We start from the raw sequence: 19,172 nt of genomic DNA, 5'->3' as shown, positions 1-19,172 counted from the left end.
TAAGGTGAGAATCACGGAACACAAGAGTACGATCCAAACCAAGAGCATTAAGACGCATTTTGCTAAACATTGGTTAGAACACAATCACACCATTGTACAACACAAATTCACAATTTTAGAAGTATTAGTACTCAAGTCGGGTGTGACAATGGAAGGGCATTAGCCCAGAGGGAAGTATGGTGGACAAAATTCCTATAGACACTCTTGCCAGGAGGATTAAATGACCGAATAGAAATGTTGTGTTTTCTATAAGTACTAATATGCTACAGTGGTGGATCAGAATGTCATCTGATTTTAATACAAGCTTGTTGGGTCGTTGCCTTGTATAATATAGAACTGTGTTCTATGCTCTGCATTCATTCTACAGATTGTAAATATGTAATTGCTGAAGGCAATATTTTGGTTACATACTTATTTCTTCCCTTTTTCAGATATAGGTGTGGTGTGGGTACACTTCCACCGTTAACGTTCATACTTATCACATTCTTTTTGGCATTTTTTTATTGGCACTTCTTTTCGCTATTCAACTCATGGTCTTTTCCATTTCCACAATTTTCATTGCACTCCGTGCATTGCAGTGAACACGCTTGAACCCCACTGCACTTTTAATTTGTCGTCTTGTCACTCAGTCACAGACACTTTTTTTGCCAGCATCATCCAAGTTATTGCTACACGGAGCATTATACATGGGTCAGGTTTATATCCATGTATTTCGTTCACACACTCCAATATGGAGCCCGGCTTTAGTTTCAGCCAGTCTTGTTTCTATGAGTATGAACATCACGCGCCTCCGGCGGTGGCGTGTTTAGAAGGGACAGGCTTGCCGGATCTTTGATTTCATTTTGTGGAAGTTGGAGCAAGAAGCGGTATTCGAGGAGGCTGCTGAGGATCACCAGTTGGGTGAGTTTGTTTCTGCAGCGGTTTCACGTGAGTAGGATCGTCGATTCATGAAAGTCCACGCTGATATAAATGGTGTTATTAATTCCACAGATTATTTTGTGCATTTTCACCTTTCTGGCATTTTACTGAATGGACTGACGTCTCCTTCATGGAACTAGTGAAGTAGCAGATCAAGTATTAAGAAGGTAATCATTTATATGAATCTGGTGATCGCTTAGGTTTTCACTACATCGGGGCTTGGTTTTTGATGCACACGCTTTCATTTTTTCACATCTAGGATCAAGGGTGCCAGTGAAATACCTCGTTTCCATAGCGTTCTGTAGCGCTGCCTCTACAGAGTAAGTTAACATGGAATTAACGCTTTGCAGTACATGTTAGTGTTTTAGATGGGCCATAATTACAACCATGTGTTGTTTGCCTTAGGGGGCTTGGTTCCACATATCTTTGGAAGCGGTTTCACATTCGTATTCCTTTTTGACCAGCACAGCTGCAGAGTAAAGTGTAGTTCATGGTGACTGAGTTTAGCATTTATTGACCACTTTTTTTTAGCTCGCAGAACTCCCGACTTGAGTGAGTGATGAGATAAATTTTCACTTACTTTAACCTTTCTTTTCTTCATCACCTCTTCATCCCGTTCTGTGCACAGTCGATTAATTGACACTGAGTGCTTACTATTTTCACTGGGTGATTTCTTTCTCGCATTGCCTTTAGCGAAATGCGTACAAGGATCTATTTTCAGTTTCCTTCATCTTAACATGCATTGTTTGTAGCATGATGGTGCTCACGCATTATACTTTATAAGAATGATTATTTATTATAGTTACAATTTTTTTCTGTTCCCCACAGAACCCCCTGAAGATTGTTCATAATCCCGAAATGCATTGGGCAAGGTCGTGAATATTTGAATTTTGTTATTGAGTCATTGATGTTCAAGAACTTTGTACTTTCTTACGATTATCATTGCATGTCAAGCTTTGATTATCATACATGTTATGTTATTGAACTTTGAACATACAAACAATTTCACTGCACCTTCAATGAGTAAAGCAACTGAAACTCAAGTTGAATTTGATTAAGCATATGATTCTTATGAAAATAACAAGGATTTAAATTGCCAATACACTAGTTTTAGCTGTGCACCTGGCAAACTGATGGTTTTCCACCAGATATTGATGTCTTTTTAATGAAAACATGAGGGTTCAGAAGTGATATTCATGTTCTTTGGCCCAGTGCCTGGCATTGTAAATATTTTTTATGAGCAGTCTTTATAGAAAACTCAAGGATGTGTCATGTTAATAAAGAACGATTGACATCGTTTATGAGTAACTGGCGAGAAAGTGTACCAGATGGCATGTTTATTTTTGAAAGATCAGTGGTCAGATTGGTAGTAGAGCATTCGGTATGGCCAGTGAAAGGGGAAATCAAACAGTAACATAATGGAAGCACTTGCTATCTCTATACATTGGGTATTTACTGGACTTTTTTGTGACAAGATGAAATTTACTTGCAATTCAGTGAATGGGACATCCGCCACTTTTGTGACTGAGCACCCAGTCCGCCAAACCCATAAGGGCCTTTGTCCCTGCTTGTTGGAAATCATGCAAAAGAAGTTTTATTTCTTTTTGCATGTTGCCTTTTCTTTAACAAAATCTAAAGTATGTACTAAACGTCATAAAATTGTATGTTATCACTGCTCGCTTGCAGCCGTATTCAGATACAAACCCTAAGCTTTATCTTTCTGCTAGATAGTGCAGAATTAAAGCAAATTTAGCTCTAGTCAAGAGAAAAATATTTAGTGCATAAATGAAGCATGTCACATGCATATGTGAGAATTAAACACTTACATTGTTTATTGTATTTTTTTGTAGGCCTAACCGATATCTTCTTCATGACCTGGTCCAATATTTGTTTGCTGTTGCCCACAGGCCTTTCATCGCTTATCCAATTCCTCGTCCTGTTTATCAGTAAGTGAATCCATTAGTCTTTAAGTAGTCCAGTAAATTCCTTGATTTCTACAGCACTGTGGCTGAGGTCATAATTAGCAAACCGCTTAAAAAAACACCACAGTTGATCCATTAGGTTTGTGTGTTTGTAGGCTGGAAATGTTCTAGTCGACTCCTTCCAGCCTGTTCACCCAGAGTATGCAGACATCTTACGTGAATCAAGAAAGAGCGCTGGAAAAGTATACATGCAGACCTGTGGATGGCATACATGTAGCTGTTTTGATAGCTTTCTTGCATGTAATACTGAAAAATAGCATCAAATCCCCAAGTAAACTGTATAGTAATGGTTGTGTAGACCTATTTAGTAACACCAGTTAATAATGTGTTAATTGCTCCATGTTGTTCTTCTGAGTGCTGTAACAGTGGATGTTTTGTTTTCATGGGCACTTGTCTTTATGCACAAGGTCATCATTTTAATTCATGCATTATAATGCTCTCCAATGTTAGAGGATTCATTTCAACCTGGACAGTATGTACCATGTGTCTCCTAAACCTCTGTAGCATTGATTAGCTCTAGTGACTGTTAAATTTAAATATTGCGTATTTTTGAGAACTTGCAACTGCTGAACTTTTTAGTGTCTGTGCTGCTGCATTCCAAATGGAGAAAAAAAGATAATTTTTTAAACTTTGTTTTGCTTTTGTATTATAAACCTAGTTAAGAACAATAACACCATAAAATGAAGCAATCACGTAAAAGGGATTTAACTTGAATATGTAACTAAATTTAAAACTTTTCAAAAAGCTAGAAGCTCTATGATGTCATCACCCGGGCACCCATACACCCTCCCACCTTTGTGTTTAATGTGAAAGGAAGGCAAATGACATAAGATCTTGTATTAGTTATTGTCTTATCTGATTTATGATTTTTTTCAAATATACAATATTGCTTTAATTCACAGTTTAATTGCAAGGTTTTTTGAATTGAATCCCTTTGAGCCATGGACATCGCGGGATAAGATCGATCGGGTAGGTGTAGAAACTATTATTATCCTTGTCCTGTCATTCCGCCTAATCATAATATATTTTCACAAAATATGTATATCTTCATGAAGTATGAATATTAGAATAAGATCACCATAGGATCCTCACTGAAATTAGTAATCAGTGATTATCGTGGCTTATGTGCAGGATCACTCAAATCATTTTAGCATAGAGAAATATTTCACTGTTAACAATAAATGACCTTGTGAAGACATTCTCTTATTTTTTTCTTTTTCAATTCATAAGACCATGATCTGCACCTATACCAAATGGCCACTTAAAACGATATTTGGAAAATCTCTCCTTCTTTGTATATGTATTGATGTGTGTGTGTCTGTGTATATGTATATGTGCCATCTCGAAGGAATGAGAGGCTGAGGGAGAGGAACTTTTCTGCTCCGGTTTCCAGCACAGTGCGTCTTGATGAAAATTGCCTGATCCCATCACATCCAGATCCTATCAAGGATATTAACTGACTCTCTGAAATCTGTATGCATTGGATCCTACTATAGGTGTTCAATGAAAGCTCGATGTGACTACAAATCCCAGCATGCTGTATGAAAAAATCAAATACGTAGTTGAACCCATGAGGGGTTTTTCAACCAATCAGCATGTAGTATAAAGAGCGCATCAATGCGTACAGGAGAAATGCCTCTGATGAAGTGGTACGTTGGCCACAAAAACGCGTCAGGCAGTACAACGAACTTGGATGGCTGGGGCGGGCTGAACCATGAGGCCGATGGCAGACGCACTGTCGACTGCATCTTGATAAGCTTCGATGTTTGGATTAAAAAAATTATTTATATATATATATATATATATATATATATATTTATATTATCCAAAACCAAGTTTGCCTGGAAGAAAGAGGGGCCCATGAGCAAGGTAAAGATTTCAGCTTTTAATTCTTTGTCAGGATCGCAGCTTGCGAAATGGATGCAAATACAGCAAATTCAATGAAAAGTCAGCCTGACTCGTTTCGTAGTGCTACTTCTTCAGAGGCACTGACTCGAGCTGCAAGGCAGGCATTCTATAGGCAAAACCACGGCACAAGTACCCATCCTAGTGGGCGTTGCCGGTCGCAGGGCTTCATGGTACCTGTAGTGTGATGTCCTGTCCTCCTTCAGTGAGTGGTCTGCCTTGGAGCACACTGTTGATGAAGAGGTGAGACCACAGTGGGGTATGCAGAGTCACATCACAACTCCGCAGCTGTCCATTATCCCCAACAAACGCTCCTTGCTCCCACATTGGTGGCGTTGTAAGCGTCTCCGTGGGGGGCTGGAACAGCCCCAGGGCTGACCTCCGCGGCTCAGGCACGCCACTGAAATATCCAAAACCAAGTTTGCCTGGAAGAAAGAGGGGCCCACGAGCAAGGCAAAGATTTCAGCTTTTTTTTAAGGTTAGTCAGCATAGGAAGTCGAAGACAGATCAAATAATCTGATCAGATTGGCCAACTCAGTGACGTAGATATTAAATAGTGTAGGGCTGATTAATTAACCCTGCGGAACCCCACACGGAAGTGTGAAGGGAGATGATTCATATTGGCCCAAGGCCACGGATTGTTGTCTCTCCGAAAGAAAGGAAGTGAGTAAGGTTAAAGCTTTCTCTTTGATCCATAAGGTACTCAAATGTCTAATCAGCAGCTTGTGGTCGACCGTGTCAAATGCTACTGACAAATCAAGGAGGATAAGTACTGCCGCTCCACTGCTATCCAATGCAGCCCTAATTTCCTCTGTGGCTTTGATCAAGGCCGTTTCAGTGCTGTGCCCTGACCTAAAGCCAATTTGAGTCTCATCAAGAAGTTGATTGTCTTGTAGAAGCTGGCTAACTGAGTATTTATAACTTTCTCTACTATTTTAGCAGGAAGTGGGAGATGTGAGATTGTTCGGTAGTTGATCGGTTCTGCCGGGTTCAGGTTGTGTTTCTTTAAAAGAGGTAGTACACAGGCCTTTTTCCAAAGGGAAGACTCCTGTACTAAACGTGGAGTTAAAAATGGCTGACAGACTGATGCCTATGAGTTCAGGGGCGTGTTTAAGAACCGAAGGAGGACACGGGTCATTTGGAGAGCCGAACTTGGCCTGACTAATCATATTGGTTATCTGATCCACGGGTACCGGAGAAAATTCTGTGAAAGAGGATTAAATGGAGTTGGTCTGAAAACTATCCACCTTAGCCATATAGGAGATAAGATACCCTGAATTTAGAATAGATATGTTCAACTTTATCCTGGAAACTAAGCACTAATGAATCCCAGAGAGCTTAGGAGTGATTGCGCACTGCATTACTAGAATGTGTGGTAAGTTTGGTTACCACCTGAAAGAGCTCTTTGGAGGAATCTTTAGCTCCATCTATTAATTGAGTATAATAGTTGCTCTTTTCCTTGATTAGTAGGCTTTCTGTATTTAGACAAGGTGAGCTGGTAGAGGGAGAGCTCCCTTGCATCATGTCGTTCCCTCAATCGCTTTTCCAGTATTTTACAATTTTGTTTTTCAAGTCTGAGAGCCTCAGAAAACCAAAGGGCTGACAGGATTTTCCTATTGTTAGAGAGCTTTTTATAAGGCTTTAACTTGTTGGCAGCAGAGTTTAGCCAGTTGAGAAGCTTGCTCAGTGTCATCTAGCAGGTATCGTTTAGATTGCAGCAATTGCTGGATAAGCAGGTTATTATTAATGTTCTTCCATGCGCAAAAGTGTGAGAAATGACTATTCCATGAGCTCGGATATTGAAGTTGCGGAACATTAAATTCCATTATGATGATCTGTCCAAACGAAGGGTAGGATCTCCTTGATGATGATAGGGAAGCTGTTAGTGTAGAAGCCATCTAAAGTATATCCAGCAACATTTGTGGGTTTGTTAAATGTTTGAATTAATCCTAACATACTCAGAATGTTAAGAAGGGCTTCAGTAGTTTTTGTCTGCTGAGGCCTCGAGGTGAAAGTTAAAATCGCCTCATATATGAAAATCTTTTTCACAGGCACTGGCCTCTAAAAGAGAGCTTATGTTGCTGAAGAAGTTACCTTTGAAGCCAGGAGGGCAATGAGTAGCATGCTTTATGCGAAAAGTTATTAGTTATTTTTAGAGAAGTAAAGCTTCATGCCTCGCCATGGGATTCCTCAAAAGACGCCATGAAGTCATCATGGGAGGTCAGAGCGAGTTCACCCCTCGTTTGAGATGTCTATCCTGTCTGTGTACAGAAAAACCTAAGGGCACTGCTACACAGAATTCCGGGCTAGCTGTAGGATCTCCCCAGGTTTCTGTGAGATAGAGCAGATCAAGTGCCTGGGACTCAATAAAGTCTGCTAATTCAAGTATGTGTATTGCAAGGAAGTGTGCATTAAGTATGCACACATCTCAGAAATCGGTTCTTCTGTGTGCTGTGACCTATTCTTAACATTGAGGTTGAAAGGAGGAGGTGGCATGCGGGAGGCGTGGTCCATTAGATTGAAATCACAGTTATGGCAAAAAAATGTACTCATGAGGTGATGTGAAGCGCAGTTGAAACAAATGCAACCGGGGGGCAAGGTTGTGGTGTTAAGTGTGCTGCGGTCTTTACCGTTATAAATCTGACAATTATGGTGATGGGAGGCAATTAGGCCCGGGTTCCTGGCACTCGGCACGTTACGGCCTTGCTTTTGGCACACCTATGGCGCGTGGATATACTCTCAGCTGAGTTACGTAGCCATCTCATAGAGGGGGAGTGGCCATAGCGCGAGCAAGGAGCTCCGGATAAACAGGTGGCAAAATGAAATGGGACTTAATACTGGGGTCCATCAACGCCTGCAGCTTTCACAGGCTCCCCTGTGAAGAACTGTATCCTAGTAAATTGAAACAAAGAAAATTAAAGATGAGAATGATAAAATCAACAAATTAATGAATACTGTAGTATGGTGAGACGCAGTCTAGTGGTTGCGGGGTGGAGACAGAGGGAGGAACAGGAACGGGAGGAGCCGGGGATAGGAACCAGGAGACAGTTAGAGTAGGGACAGGATCAGGAGAGGACATGGAAATAAAGCTCTCTTGAAATACATAGAAGTGTCGGTCGTTATTGCCACTACGACGCGACAACTGGCGACGAGGATGGGATGTGCTTGAACCCCACAGACCCTCACGAGAGAGCCCTGTCCCCAGCGTGCCTCGAGGAGCAGGCGACGCTGACCAGAAGGACGAAATTGCGACCTGCCACGTGAGGCCAGTAGCAGGTGACCCTGTCCCCCCCCCAGCAGTTGGGAGGGACTCAAGAGGGAGCCGAGGCACCAAGCGTCGCAACGCCCGAGGCAGAAGTGACCCCTTCGCGCTAAAACGCGACTTGCACAAGAGAGCGCGGTGTCCAGCCAGCGCTGCAGGAGCAGAAGCCAGGAGCCTACCCTGACTCTGCCAGACCCCAAGAGAGAAGAGAAAGTGCCCTCGCGTGGAGGACGGCGCCCCACGGAGACCGCCTGCCAAGCGGTGCTGACCGAGCGCTGTTCGCGCCAAAACGGAAGAAAAGCTCACCCTCGATGCGTGAGACATCGCCTACCTGACGCGCGGTAAACAGGGAGCTCGCCTGGATCGCCTCTGATTGCTCCAGTGCCTGAGGAGCGTCTGAAGCGGTGCGGAGGGCGAGCTGCATGAAGAGGCTGGCTGCCGGTGAGTGCCAAGTGGAGAATGAGAGCCTGAATGAAACCCTGTAAGACACGAGACTTCCCTAGCGGCGGCCATCTTTAAGTCAGGCGATTTCTGGGACGACCTCCCTGTGCAAAATAGAGGCGGCCATTTTGAGGTCAGGCAGAAGACCTGAAATTGCAAATAAACATTGGCGAGTGCCACAGGGCCCGAAAACAAGCACTGGTAAGTGCAAAACAAACATTGGTAAAGACAAAAGAAAAAAACAAACATTGGCAAAGGGAAGTCAACAAGCATTGGTGCATACAAAGACAAATATTGGCTAAGAATAAACAAGCATTGGTAAAGGACAAACAAACAAACATTGGCAAAGACCAAACAATCATTGGTAAGGGCAAGAGATGTACAAACAAGCATTGGCAATTGCATACAAACAAACATTGGCGGAGGTGAATCAACAAGCATTTGTACATGCAAATAAACAAACATACAAACAAGCATTGGCAATTGCACACAAACAAACATTGGCGGGAGTGAATCAACAAGCATTGGTACATGCAAGGACAAGTATTGGCCAAGAGTAAACAAGCACTGATCCATGCAAAGAGACACAAGCATTGATACACGCAGATCAACAAGCATTGGATAAATCGCAGCAAAGAAAAGAAAACAAGTATTGCCGAAAACCAAACAAGCACTGGCGAACATAACAGAATCAAGCATTAGCAAAGACCAAGCGAGCTCTGGTGAAGGCCAAACAAGCATTGCTAACGTCCCAGCACATGACCAGACCGCAGGTTTCGACCGAATACAGATCAACTACGAAGACGAGAAGACAAAGGAACCGCCCGTGCTCTGCGAACATGATCCATCAAAATCCTCCTCTTATGGCGGGGGAAGAAATCGCACAACAGTTCAATCCCTGCTTTGAAGCACCACCCCCAGGGATGCAGACGGACACCTGGAGTCTGTGTCTCCAACGGAACCAATGGCTGGCCACATTGAGTGATTTCCTGGATGCCAATGGAGAACAAAGAGAGAGGAAATGCCTAATGCTGCTCCTCCATTTGGTGGGTCCAGAGGGCCGATGCCCAATCGAAACATTTTCCGAAGAAGACACAGACATCTATAAAAGACTCCAAGAGAAGCTATGTGCCCGTCTCTCCGCACAAACGGAAGTGGATCGAGAGCGCATCGCTTTCAACACAGCTCGGCAGGAACCAGGTGAACCACTGCCAACCTTCATCACTCGGTTAAAAAACCTGGTACAAGGCTGCCACTTCAACACCTTCACGAATGAGGACGCAGTCCGACTCCGGATAATTGAAGGCTGCGCAAACCCCGACACGAAACTCAAGATCTTGCGAGGAAAGTGGTCACTGGAAGAAATCATCCGGAAGGCTGAAGTTGGACTGCACGTCAAGGTAAGAGACAAATCAAAGGCCCCGAATCTAAAAGCAAATTATCAAGACGCCCGGACAGATAACCCTCAGAAAATAAACAGAACTGAAGGGAGCGAGAGGGAAGACAGACCAGCAAAAAGACAACGGGAAAGACACAGTGACAAAGAAAATAACACGGATTGCTCAGAGTCAGATTTCTCAGCATCCGACTACTCAAGGTCAACCAAGGACTGCTCGGAGTCAGATGACCCAGAGTCAACCATCCAAAAGACAATTCCAAAAAATTATTCACCCCCCAGGAGTTCCTCAAAGAGTCATTCAAAGGAGGAAGAAAGAGCATCAAGTGGGACAGATCGCACTCCTGGACAAGGAGGCATCCCACACAGCAAGTGGGAGAGAAAGACTAACCATAGCAGAAAGGGTCGCACTGGTCAACACCGAAAGTCTGCGCAGGGACATCAGTCGACAAGCAGTGAAGACGAGTCCAAGGAAACATCTGGCCGGAGAACACATACACCCCAAGTCAGGGGTGTTGGAACATCAAGCAATTGGGAAGGAGAACCAGATAACACAAGACGGACTGGTCCCTCACAACAACAACAACCAGCAAGAAAAGATCCATGCCTTCATGGGCCCCAAAGCATCCATGGGCCCCGCGAAAACGACGAAACAGAGCGTAGATGGGTAACATCAGACGAGAAGGACGAAGAGGCGAAAGCTTGGGATCAAGCACAAGGAACAAGCACGGAATCTTCAAACAATCTCCCAAATGAGACAGCGTTGAAGATATTCCAACAAAGACACATGGAGAAGCTTTTCAAACACAATTCCGAAGGGGAAAGCAGCTCGTCACGGACTACCCGGTTCCGAAGACCACCTAGTAGGACAGTCCCAAATGAACGCTCACAGAGGGAACTGACGGAGCACCCCTCTGATTCAGAAAGCATGTCGGTCCGATCTTTTGAGTCGGCAGAGTCATGGTCCCGACAACGACCACGTGCAACATTCTTAAAGAAACATTCTCAGAGGGAAGTGAGGGAGAATTCCTCTGATTCAGACAACATGTCGGTCCGACCTTTTGAGTCGGCAGAGTCATGGTCCCGACAACGACCACGTGCAACATTCTTAAAGAAACATTCTCAGAGGGAAGTGAGGGAGAACTCCTCTGATTCGGACAGCATTTCGGTCCGATCCTTTGAGTCGACAGAGTCGTGGTCCAGACACCGGCCATGGCGCCAAGCACTTGAACACATCAGCAAACCAAGGGTCACTCCTCACGTCGAGAGCGACCTGTCCCACACCAATGTCAATGCACACTCGATCACTCCACCAGACAACCTGTCGCATCGAGCACAGGTGCATCGTGACACTAATACCACACCGTCACCCCGGGTAGGGGCAGCAAGGTTGACTCGAAGGCCCTGGTCCTGGTCCTATAAAACGGAGGTCGGCATCGTGGTCAATAGCACCCAAATAAAAATAGACCAACCAGTCAATCCGCAAAAGAAGCCAGACACGTCAGGAGAACTAAGTCATCATCGGAGGGGAAGAAGACACACCAACATTCAGCCGACCCCAGGGTCTGCCTGTCCCAGGCGTACGCAGGCGTGGGAGAAACAACCCGAGACAGTCAATCAATCTCCAAGTCATACCAAACTGACCTCCACCGTTCATACCTCACCGGCCGGCATCCCAGACTCGAAACAGGCAGACAGTGTTGTTTTTGACCTGACAAAGCAAAAGGCAGTAAAGATAAAGGCGGTGAATGAATTACTGAACCAAGCCAAGACAGTCTCATCAAATAGCACCATGCTGTCTGGCATACATGATCCTGAACTGGAGGACAGTGTTGCCTTCAACTGGACAAGACAAACGGAAGCAGAAGTGGATGCGGGTGCTCGGAAGAGGACCAGAACACTATCCACCCATGAAAGAGATCGAGCACCTAAACCAACAGTAGTTACATCACGGGAAAGAGACATGCCGACTGCGGAATATGAGAGCAGACAGTTCACACGCAACGTGATCAAGAATGCCTTGATTAAGACAACAGAAAGATTGACCAAAGTCAAGCCCACCTCGGATTCGACACTACTGAGGCTCGAAGAGCAGGCTGTTCGCCAACCTGTGTGGCGGATTGAAGAACTGCGAACACTAAGGACATTAAGCTCATTTTGTTAAGAAAGGGGGAGATGTAGTATGGTGAGACGCAGTCTAGTGGTTGCGGGGTGGAGACAGAGGGAGGAACAGGAACGGGAGGAGCCGGGGATAGGAACCAGGAGACAGTTAGAGTAGGGACAGGATCAGGAGAGGACATGGAAATAAAGCTCTCTTGAAATACATAGAAGTGTCGGTCGTTATTGCCACTACGACGCGACAACTACTCCCTTTAATATGGCAGCCAAAGCAGCTGGGATCCAGGCACTTCTCAAATTTGCACTAGTGCCCACAAGGGCAAGTATTACTCAAGAGGAGTTGTGCTGACACGCTCTCAGCTGAGTTAAGTAGCCCTCCCTTAGAGGGGGCATGGCCATTGCGTGAGCAAGGAGCAACGGATAAACAGGTTGCAAAATGGAATGGGACTTAAAATCTGGAGTCCAGAAAACCCTGCAGCTTTCACAGGCTGCACTGGGAAGAGCTGTATTCTGGTAAATTAAAAAAAATATATAAAGGTGAGAATGATAAAATCAACAAATAAATAAAAACTGGGAGGAATACTCCCTCGAATATGGAGCCCAAACTAGCTGGGATCCAGGCACCTCCCTAATGGCACAAGTGCCTACAAGGAATGAAAACAGGCAAGTATTGCTCAGGAAGAGCTGTCAGCTCCCACCAAGCAAAAGCAAACGGCTACCTCTTGAAGGGTGGTCACCTCGGGAGGTAGCAGGAGCCGGCCCTGCGGAATGGCGGTTTTCAGGGCCATCCATGGCCCTGTAGCCGTGTGGACCCCCTTCATTGTAGTAGTAAGTCCCGGGGAGGTGGTGGTCCCTGGGGCTTCGGGGCTCCCTTTTAATTTGAATAAATTGCCATGGGGAGGTGGCGGTACCTGTGACCATGGAAGAGGCTGTATGACCCCCTCACCGGCAATAATTTTATCTTTAGCCCCAGGGAGGTATCGATCCCTGTGGCTGCGGGGTAGGCCTTCAGGGACCCTCACAACATTTTTATCTTTAACCTCGGAGAGATTGCGGTCATGGGGGCTGCAGGGGAGGCCTACGCCCCCCGCACACATTCATTTGAATATCTGAAAGAGACACTTTAGTGATAGATTCCTTACCTTAGAATATCCCCAGGCGTCAGACTGGATCCGGAAAGTTTTGCTAGCAGTACCCCTGCGCTTTTAGGTGGCGTTGTGCGGCTCCGTGTCTGTCGCTGGCGTCGTATGCGCCGTGATGACATCACGGGGACTACTTAGGTACGACCCATGCGCCCTGACGTCAGTTCTTTCTTTTTCCGCGCCAGTAAGCACAGATCCGGTTAGAGTACGTACCTCAGTCATTTTTTTACTATCTTTTTGAGATTTTTTGTCTTGTGTTGCTAACTCGAGCTTCCCCGAGCGTCTTATTTGACATGCGCCGGGAGCCGGTGGTGCTCGTGCGAAACGTGACGCCTGTGCCTCATGATGTTCGTCATGAATAATTTAGTGACTGAAGTTCTTCTTTTCAGTATGCTAATACTGCTTCTCCTCCGTTTGTGTTAGAAATAGACATTTTCACACTGGGGCCATTTTCGTATTGCATAGATCGACTATAGCGATTTCATTGACACAAGTCAAATGTTTGCAACTTTTAATAACAACGCTCGCCATACTCTGATCCTTCCTGATATGCCAGTGGAACAACCCGCATGCCACACAAGGCCATTTTGGCAATTTTTTTTTAATTGAGCACGGTTCACATCACTCAAGTCACCAATTTACATGCATTTATCCATGACTAGCCTGAGACCCAACCCATTATCCTTGTAGGCAATCGCCAAGGCGTCCCAGATCCGTAGATTTTCCCACCGGCTGGTGTTGAAGAATCGATCACACAATAATAAGGTATGAGGATACTGTAAACCAAGACAGTAAGACCACATCACCTGTCAATCTAACAGGCACTAAGGTTTACCATATATTATTTATAGAACCAGTGATCCAACAACAGCCTGTGTGACCTATTGGCTGACAGGCAACGGAAGCAGTATAAGAACTGAGGAAACGTATACCCAATACCAAGGTGAGCACACTAAGGGTTCCCCACACCTAATGTAGTTGTTTCACTGACCCATGGAAAGCTCTGACCATTGTTATTTTCATTTATAGGCTGTCCAACCTATTCTTAGTCCTGATGAAGACCCGCCCCTGATGCACATAGTCCGCGCATCACCTCTAGGGTCGAAACGTCGACGTACTCTGCTGTAGATCTAACTGTACAAAGTCTGATAGGAACTAAAGAAATCATTTTGCCAAAATACTATTGTGATTACAGTTGATAAGCTTGAAAAATTGCATTTTTATGTATCTATGTTGTGTAACCTGTAATTGTACATCACTTGTTGTATTTCATTGTATATGTCTTCTTGTAATTTGGACAGCATAGCTAATGCTTTATTTAGTTGAAATTGCGGAGAAAGTTGAATACTAAAGATTTACTTTCTCACCGTTTGGGTCAGTGTTCATTCATTTATTTGTCTTACTACATATGTACCCCTCCTGGGACACATAATTGCCATTGAAGTATTAAGTACCATGTTAAATTGAATTACTCTGGTCTGTCGGCGACTCCCGGACAAATGCATGAATTCCTTGCTGCCATGGATCGCCTGTTTAGGCCTCTGGCTCATGCCCGGTGCGCCTTTGGGCCCCGCGGTCCCATGTCGGGATCCTGCTGGTCCGTTGACTCCTCCACTGGATCCGGCACCGGCGGTGCAGATTCCTGCGCCGCTGGCTCCGGCCACAGCGTCGAAAGGTCCCATGCTACCGGCTCCGGCGACGCCGGCGGCACTACAGTGTATACCGCTGGTGCTGTCTCTGCCCCGGTTATCCGGATGTTTTTTTCCCCACCTGGAATCCGAATTGGAACACGGCGCCGGCTCGACCAGCGCTGTTCCCGGCGCCGTTTCTTCCCTCTCTGATCCCTGCCCCGCTGCCGAGACCTGTGCCGACTGCAGCGACGGCGGAGGACGATTGGGAGTGGTCGGGGACCCTCTTGCTCATCAGTGTGATTCTGAGCAGGACTGGGTGGACGGTTTGGAGGAGGCCGACGGCCTTGTAGTCTCCTCTGATCCAGGGTTTACCTCTCCCCTGCCCACTATGGAGGAAGGCGCATCGTATATGGTGGTGCTCTGTCGGGCAGCGGCGGTCCTGAACCTCGATCTCCCCACGGTGACCCTTAAGACTAATCTACTCACTGAGGTGCTCCAGTCGGCGTCCACCTCATCGTAGCCACTGTAAGTAGTAATACTTTATTTGATTTGGTTTAAATCATACACCTCATCGTAGCCACTGCTGCCCTTTAACGATGCCCTCACTGAAGTCTTGTTGGGCACTTGGTTGCGGCCGGCCAACGGGCTCCCGTGGATAAAAATGTCGTCCGGCGTCCTCGCCAGGCGCCGGGTGACCCTGCCTTTCGGACTACTCATCCCACATCATTCAAGCCACGATGTCCCAGAATGCTTTTCCCACGGCTCCGCCGGATAAGGACTCTAAGAACTTGATAGTTTGGAAGTTTGGTAATCGGTTGTTCTCGTCGGCCAGCTTAGGCCTGCGGTCGGTGAACACTGCATGCCTTTTGGGCCGCTATTCCCACGCGGTGTGGGATAACGTTGCTGAGGTGTTGTCTCAATGCCCGAAAGAGGTCCAGACTGTGCTGTCTCAGGCTGTGGCTGAGGTTAAGGACGCAGCTAGATTCGCCATTTGTTGTGGCTTGGACCCCGCGGACTCCATCGGTAGGGCAATTTCCACGACCGTGGCACTTTGTTGCCACGCCTGGTTGAGGTCCACCGGGTTCTCCCCGGACGTCCAGAACTCACTCATGGACATGCCTTTTGACGGCACTCGCCTATTTGGTGATAAGGCTGACACTGCACTGTAGCTCTTTAAGGTCTCTCGAGCTACGGCCAAGTCCTTGGGCCTTTCCACAACGCGTCTGGCTATGTCTACCTTTCATTCCTTTCGTGGTCATGGCAGAGGCGCCCCTGCCCGTTCGTTCAGCCAAAAGCCTGCGCAGAACCACACTCCGGGATGGTTCCGGGGGCCGGCTTGAGGGTCAGTCCACCGCCGAAACCGCGACGTCTACCTCAACCTTCCTAGTCTGAGCTTCAGGTCGCACACCATGCCGGTGGGTGGCAGGATTCGTCATCACCTTCTCCATCCGACAAATGGGTGCTGCAACTCATCAGGAGGGGTTACTCCCCACCGACCCCCCCCCCCCCCCCCCCCTTCTAGTCTTCCCCCACTGCATGTCGGGGGATCACTTTGTGCTTCTCCAGCAGATAGTTATGGTCCTCTTGGCCAAGGGGGCCATCAGGTGCATTTCTGAGCCAGAAGTAGGATGTGTTTGTTACTCTCACTACTTTCTGGTCCCCAAGAAGGACAAAGGGGGCTTGTGCCCCATCTTGGACCTCAGGGACGTCAATCGATTCCTCTGGAAGAAGTTCAAGATTTTTACTCTGGCTCAGGTCTTGACTGTGCTGGACCCTGGAGACTGGATGGTAGCATTGGACTTGCAGGATGCATATTTTTACATCCCCGTCCTGCTGGCCCACCGGCGTTACCTGCGGTTCATGGTAGGCCTGGAGCATTTTCAGTTTGCCGTGCTCCCCTTTGGCCTTACCAGGGCCCCTCGGGTGTTCAGGAAAGTGATGGCGGTGGTCTCAGCTCACCTACGCAGGTCAGGGGTGTCAATCTTCCCCTACCTCGACGACTGGTTGTTGAAGGAGGGCTTGCCCCAGGTAGTCGTCACCCACCTTCAAACTACGGCCGACCTCCTGCACTTGCTGGGGTTCTCCATCAATGTGCTGAAGGTGCACCTGAGTCCCTTTCAGAAGCTCCCCTTCATCGGAGTGGTTCTGGATTCGACGCAGTTTCGGGTTTATCCCCCCGAGCAGCGAGTCTGTAATATTCAGGCTATGATTCTGATCTTTCAGCCTCTATCCCGGGTTACAGTCAGGGTGACCCTCCGGCTCCTGGGCCTGATGGCCTCCTGCATCCTGCTGGTAGAACATGCCAGATGGCATATGTGACCTCTGCAGTGGGACCTGAAGTTCCAGTGGGCACAGCATCAGGGCAACCTGTTCAATCACGTCCAGATCGCTGAGGGCACTGCACAACACTTACAGTGGTGGCTCACAAATCGCTATTGGGTCAATGGCAAATACCTCCCCCTTCCCCAACCGGAGCACACAGTGGTGACAGATGCATCCCTCCTGGTATGGAGAGGCCACTTGGGAGAGGCGGAGATCAGAGGCCTCTGATCTCCGGCGGAGTCCAGGCTCCAAATCAACCTTTTGGAGCTTCGGGCGATCCGACTGGCACTGAAGGCATTCCTTCCCTCTGTCCGGGGAAGTGTAGTGCAGGTGTTCACAGACAACACCACTGCCATGTGGTACTGCAACAAACAGGGCAGGGTGGGGTCGTGGACCTTTTGTCAGAAGGCTCTGCTCCTCTGGACATGGCTGGAACATCAAGGCATTACCTTGGTGGTTCAAAACCTGGCAGGTTCTCTGAACTCCAGGGCGGACAAACTCAGCCGCCAGTGCATGATGGATCACGCATGGCGTCTGAACTCGGACGTGGCGCAAGGTCTCTTTCTGCAGTCGGGAGAGCCTTGGTTAGATCTATTCACCACCGAAGAGAACGCACAATGTTATCAGTTCTGCACGTTGGAATTTCCAAGGCGGCACTCGCTTGGCAACGCTTTTCGTCGCAAGTGGGATTGCAGTCTGTGATATGCCTTTCCGCCTATACAACTTCTGCTTAGAGTGCTGAAGTAGATTCGGCACGACCGGGCCCAAGTCATTCTTGTGACTCCGGATTGGGCACGAGGATACTGGCATCCCGAGTAACTCAGCATGGCGATCGATCCCCCGATCCAACTGCCTCTTTGGGAGGATCTTCAGTCGCAGCAGCAGGGGACAGTGCTCCACCCGAACCTGTCCAGCCTCCACCTCCATGCATGGAGATTGAGCAGCGACAGTTGACAGCTTTCGATCTTCCTCCCGAAGTCAGATGTTCTGGCAGCCAGGCGTCCCTCCCGAAAACAGTATACGCCTGCAGGAGGAACAAGTTTGTGGCATGGTGCACAGCGAAGGCTGTGGATCCCCTTTCTGCCCCTCTTTCCGGGGTTCTTTTGTTCCTTCTTTCTTTGGCCCAGCAGGGCTCTGCTCTGGGCACTATCAAAGGTTATCTTTCGGCCAGCTCCGCCTTTCTGCGACTTCCAGTTCAGCCTTCTCTTTTTAAGTCCCCGGTTGTTAACCGTTTCCTTAAAGGTATTACGTACACGTTTCCTCCCATGCCGTTCATAATGCCTCAATGGGACTTAAACCTTGTTTTGATGTATCTGATGTGCGCTCTTTTTGAGCCCCTTCATAACTGTCCTTTACGTCTTCTCACTCTCAAGACAGTTTTCCTGGTATCTATCACCTCTGCCGGAAGAGTGAGTGAGCTCCAGGCTCTTTCTTACAAACCTCCTTTCCTTTCTGTTCATCTGGACAAGGTAGTTTTAAGGACCCTCCCTTCTTTCCTGCCAAAGGTTGTCACGCCCTTCAACATTGGGCAGACCATCACTTTGGCCACCTTCTTTTCATCCTTCCAAAGAGGAAGAGAAGCTCCACCGTCTGGACCCAAAACGTGCGCTCTCCTTCTACCTGAGCCGCACACAACAGTTCCGGGTGGATGACCAGCTCTTTGTTGGCTATGTTGGTGCCAAAAAAGGTTGGGCTGTGCACAAGCGGACCATCTCTCGGTGGGTTGTTCTCTGCATTAAGGCCTGTTACTCGTTGGCTATGAAGGAGCCTACTGGAGGCTGCGTGCCCATTCCACCAGGGCAACAGCAGCGACGACTGCCTTGGGATGCGGCGTTCCCTTGCAGGACATTTGTCAGGTAGCGACGTGGGCCTCGCTGCACATGTTTACCAAGCATTACTGCCTTAACAGTCAAGTCCGGGAGAGACGGCTTCTTTGGCAGTTTTGTTCTCCGTGACTTTCTGGTGCAATCTTATTCGCAGACCCACCACCAGGGTTGGTGTTGCTGTGGAATCTATTCTAAGGTAAGGAATCTATCACTAACATGTCTCTTTCAG

At 47.1% G+C, this 19,172-nt stretch overlaps 1 protein-coding gene across 1 annotated transcript in view; it reads left to right on the top strand.

The window, feature by feature from the left end:
- The window catches only part of NDUFA9 (NADH:ubiquinone oxidoreductase subunit A9), a 184,134-nt gene that overhangs the window by 135,780 nt on the left and 29,182 nt on the right, over positions 1 to 19,172 (top strand). Inside the window, exons 9-10 of the mRNA XM_086921297.1 lie at positions 2,769 to 2,864; positions 3,803 to 3,869. Coding sequence (XP_086777423.1) covers positions 2,769 to 2,864; positions 3,803 to 3,869 — 163 coding nt within the window. The remainder of the gene's footprint in view (positions 1 to 2,768; positions 2,865 to 3,802; positions 3,870 to 19,172) is intronic.

Source organism: Lissotriton vulgaris, chromosome 1_1, assembly GCF_964263255.1.
Source record: "Lissotriton vulgaris chromosome 1_1, aLisVul1.2, whole genome shotgun sequence".
Lineage (NCBI taxonomy): Eukaryota > Metazoa > Chordata > Amphibia > Caudata > Salamandridae > Lissotriton > Lissotriton vulgaris.
The sequence above is the reverse complement of the archived record's forward strand: the minus strand, read 5'-3'. Positions and strand labels throughout refer to the sequence as shown.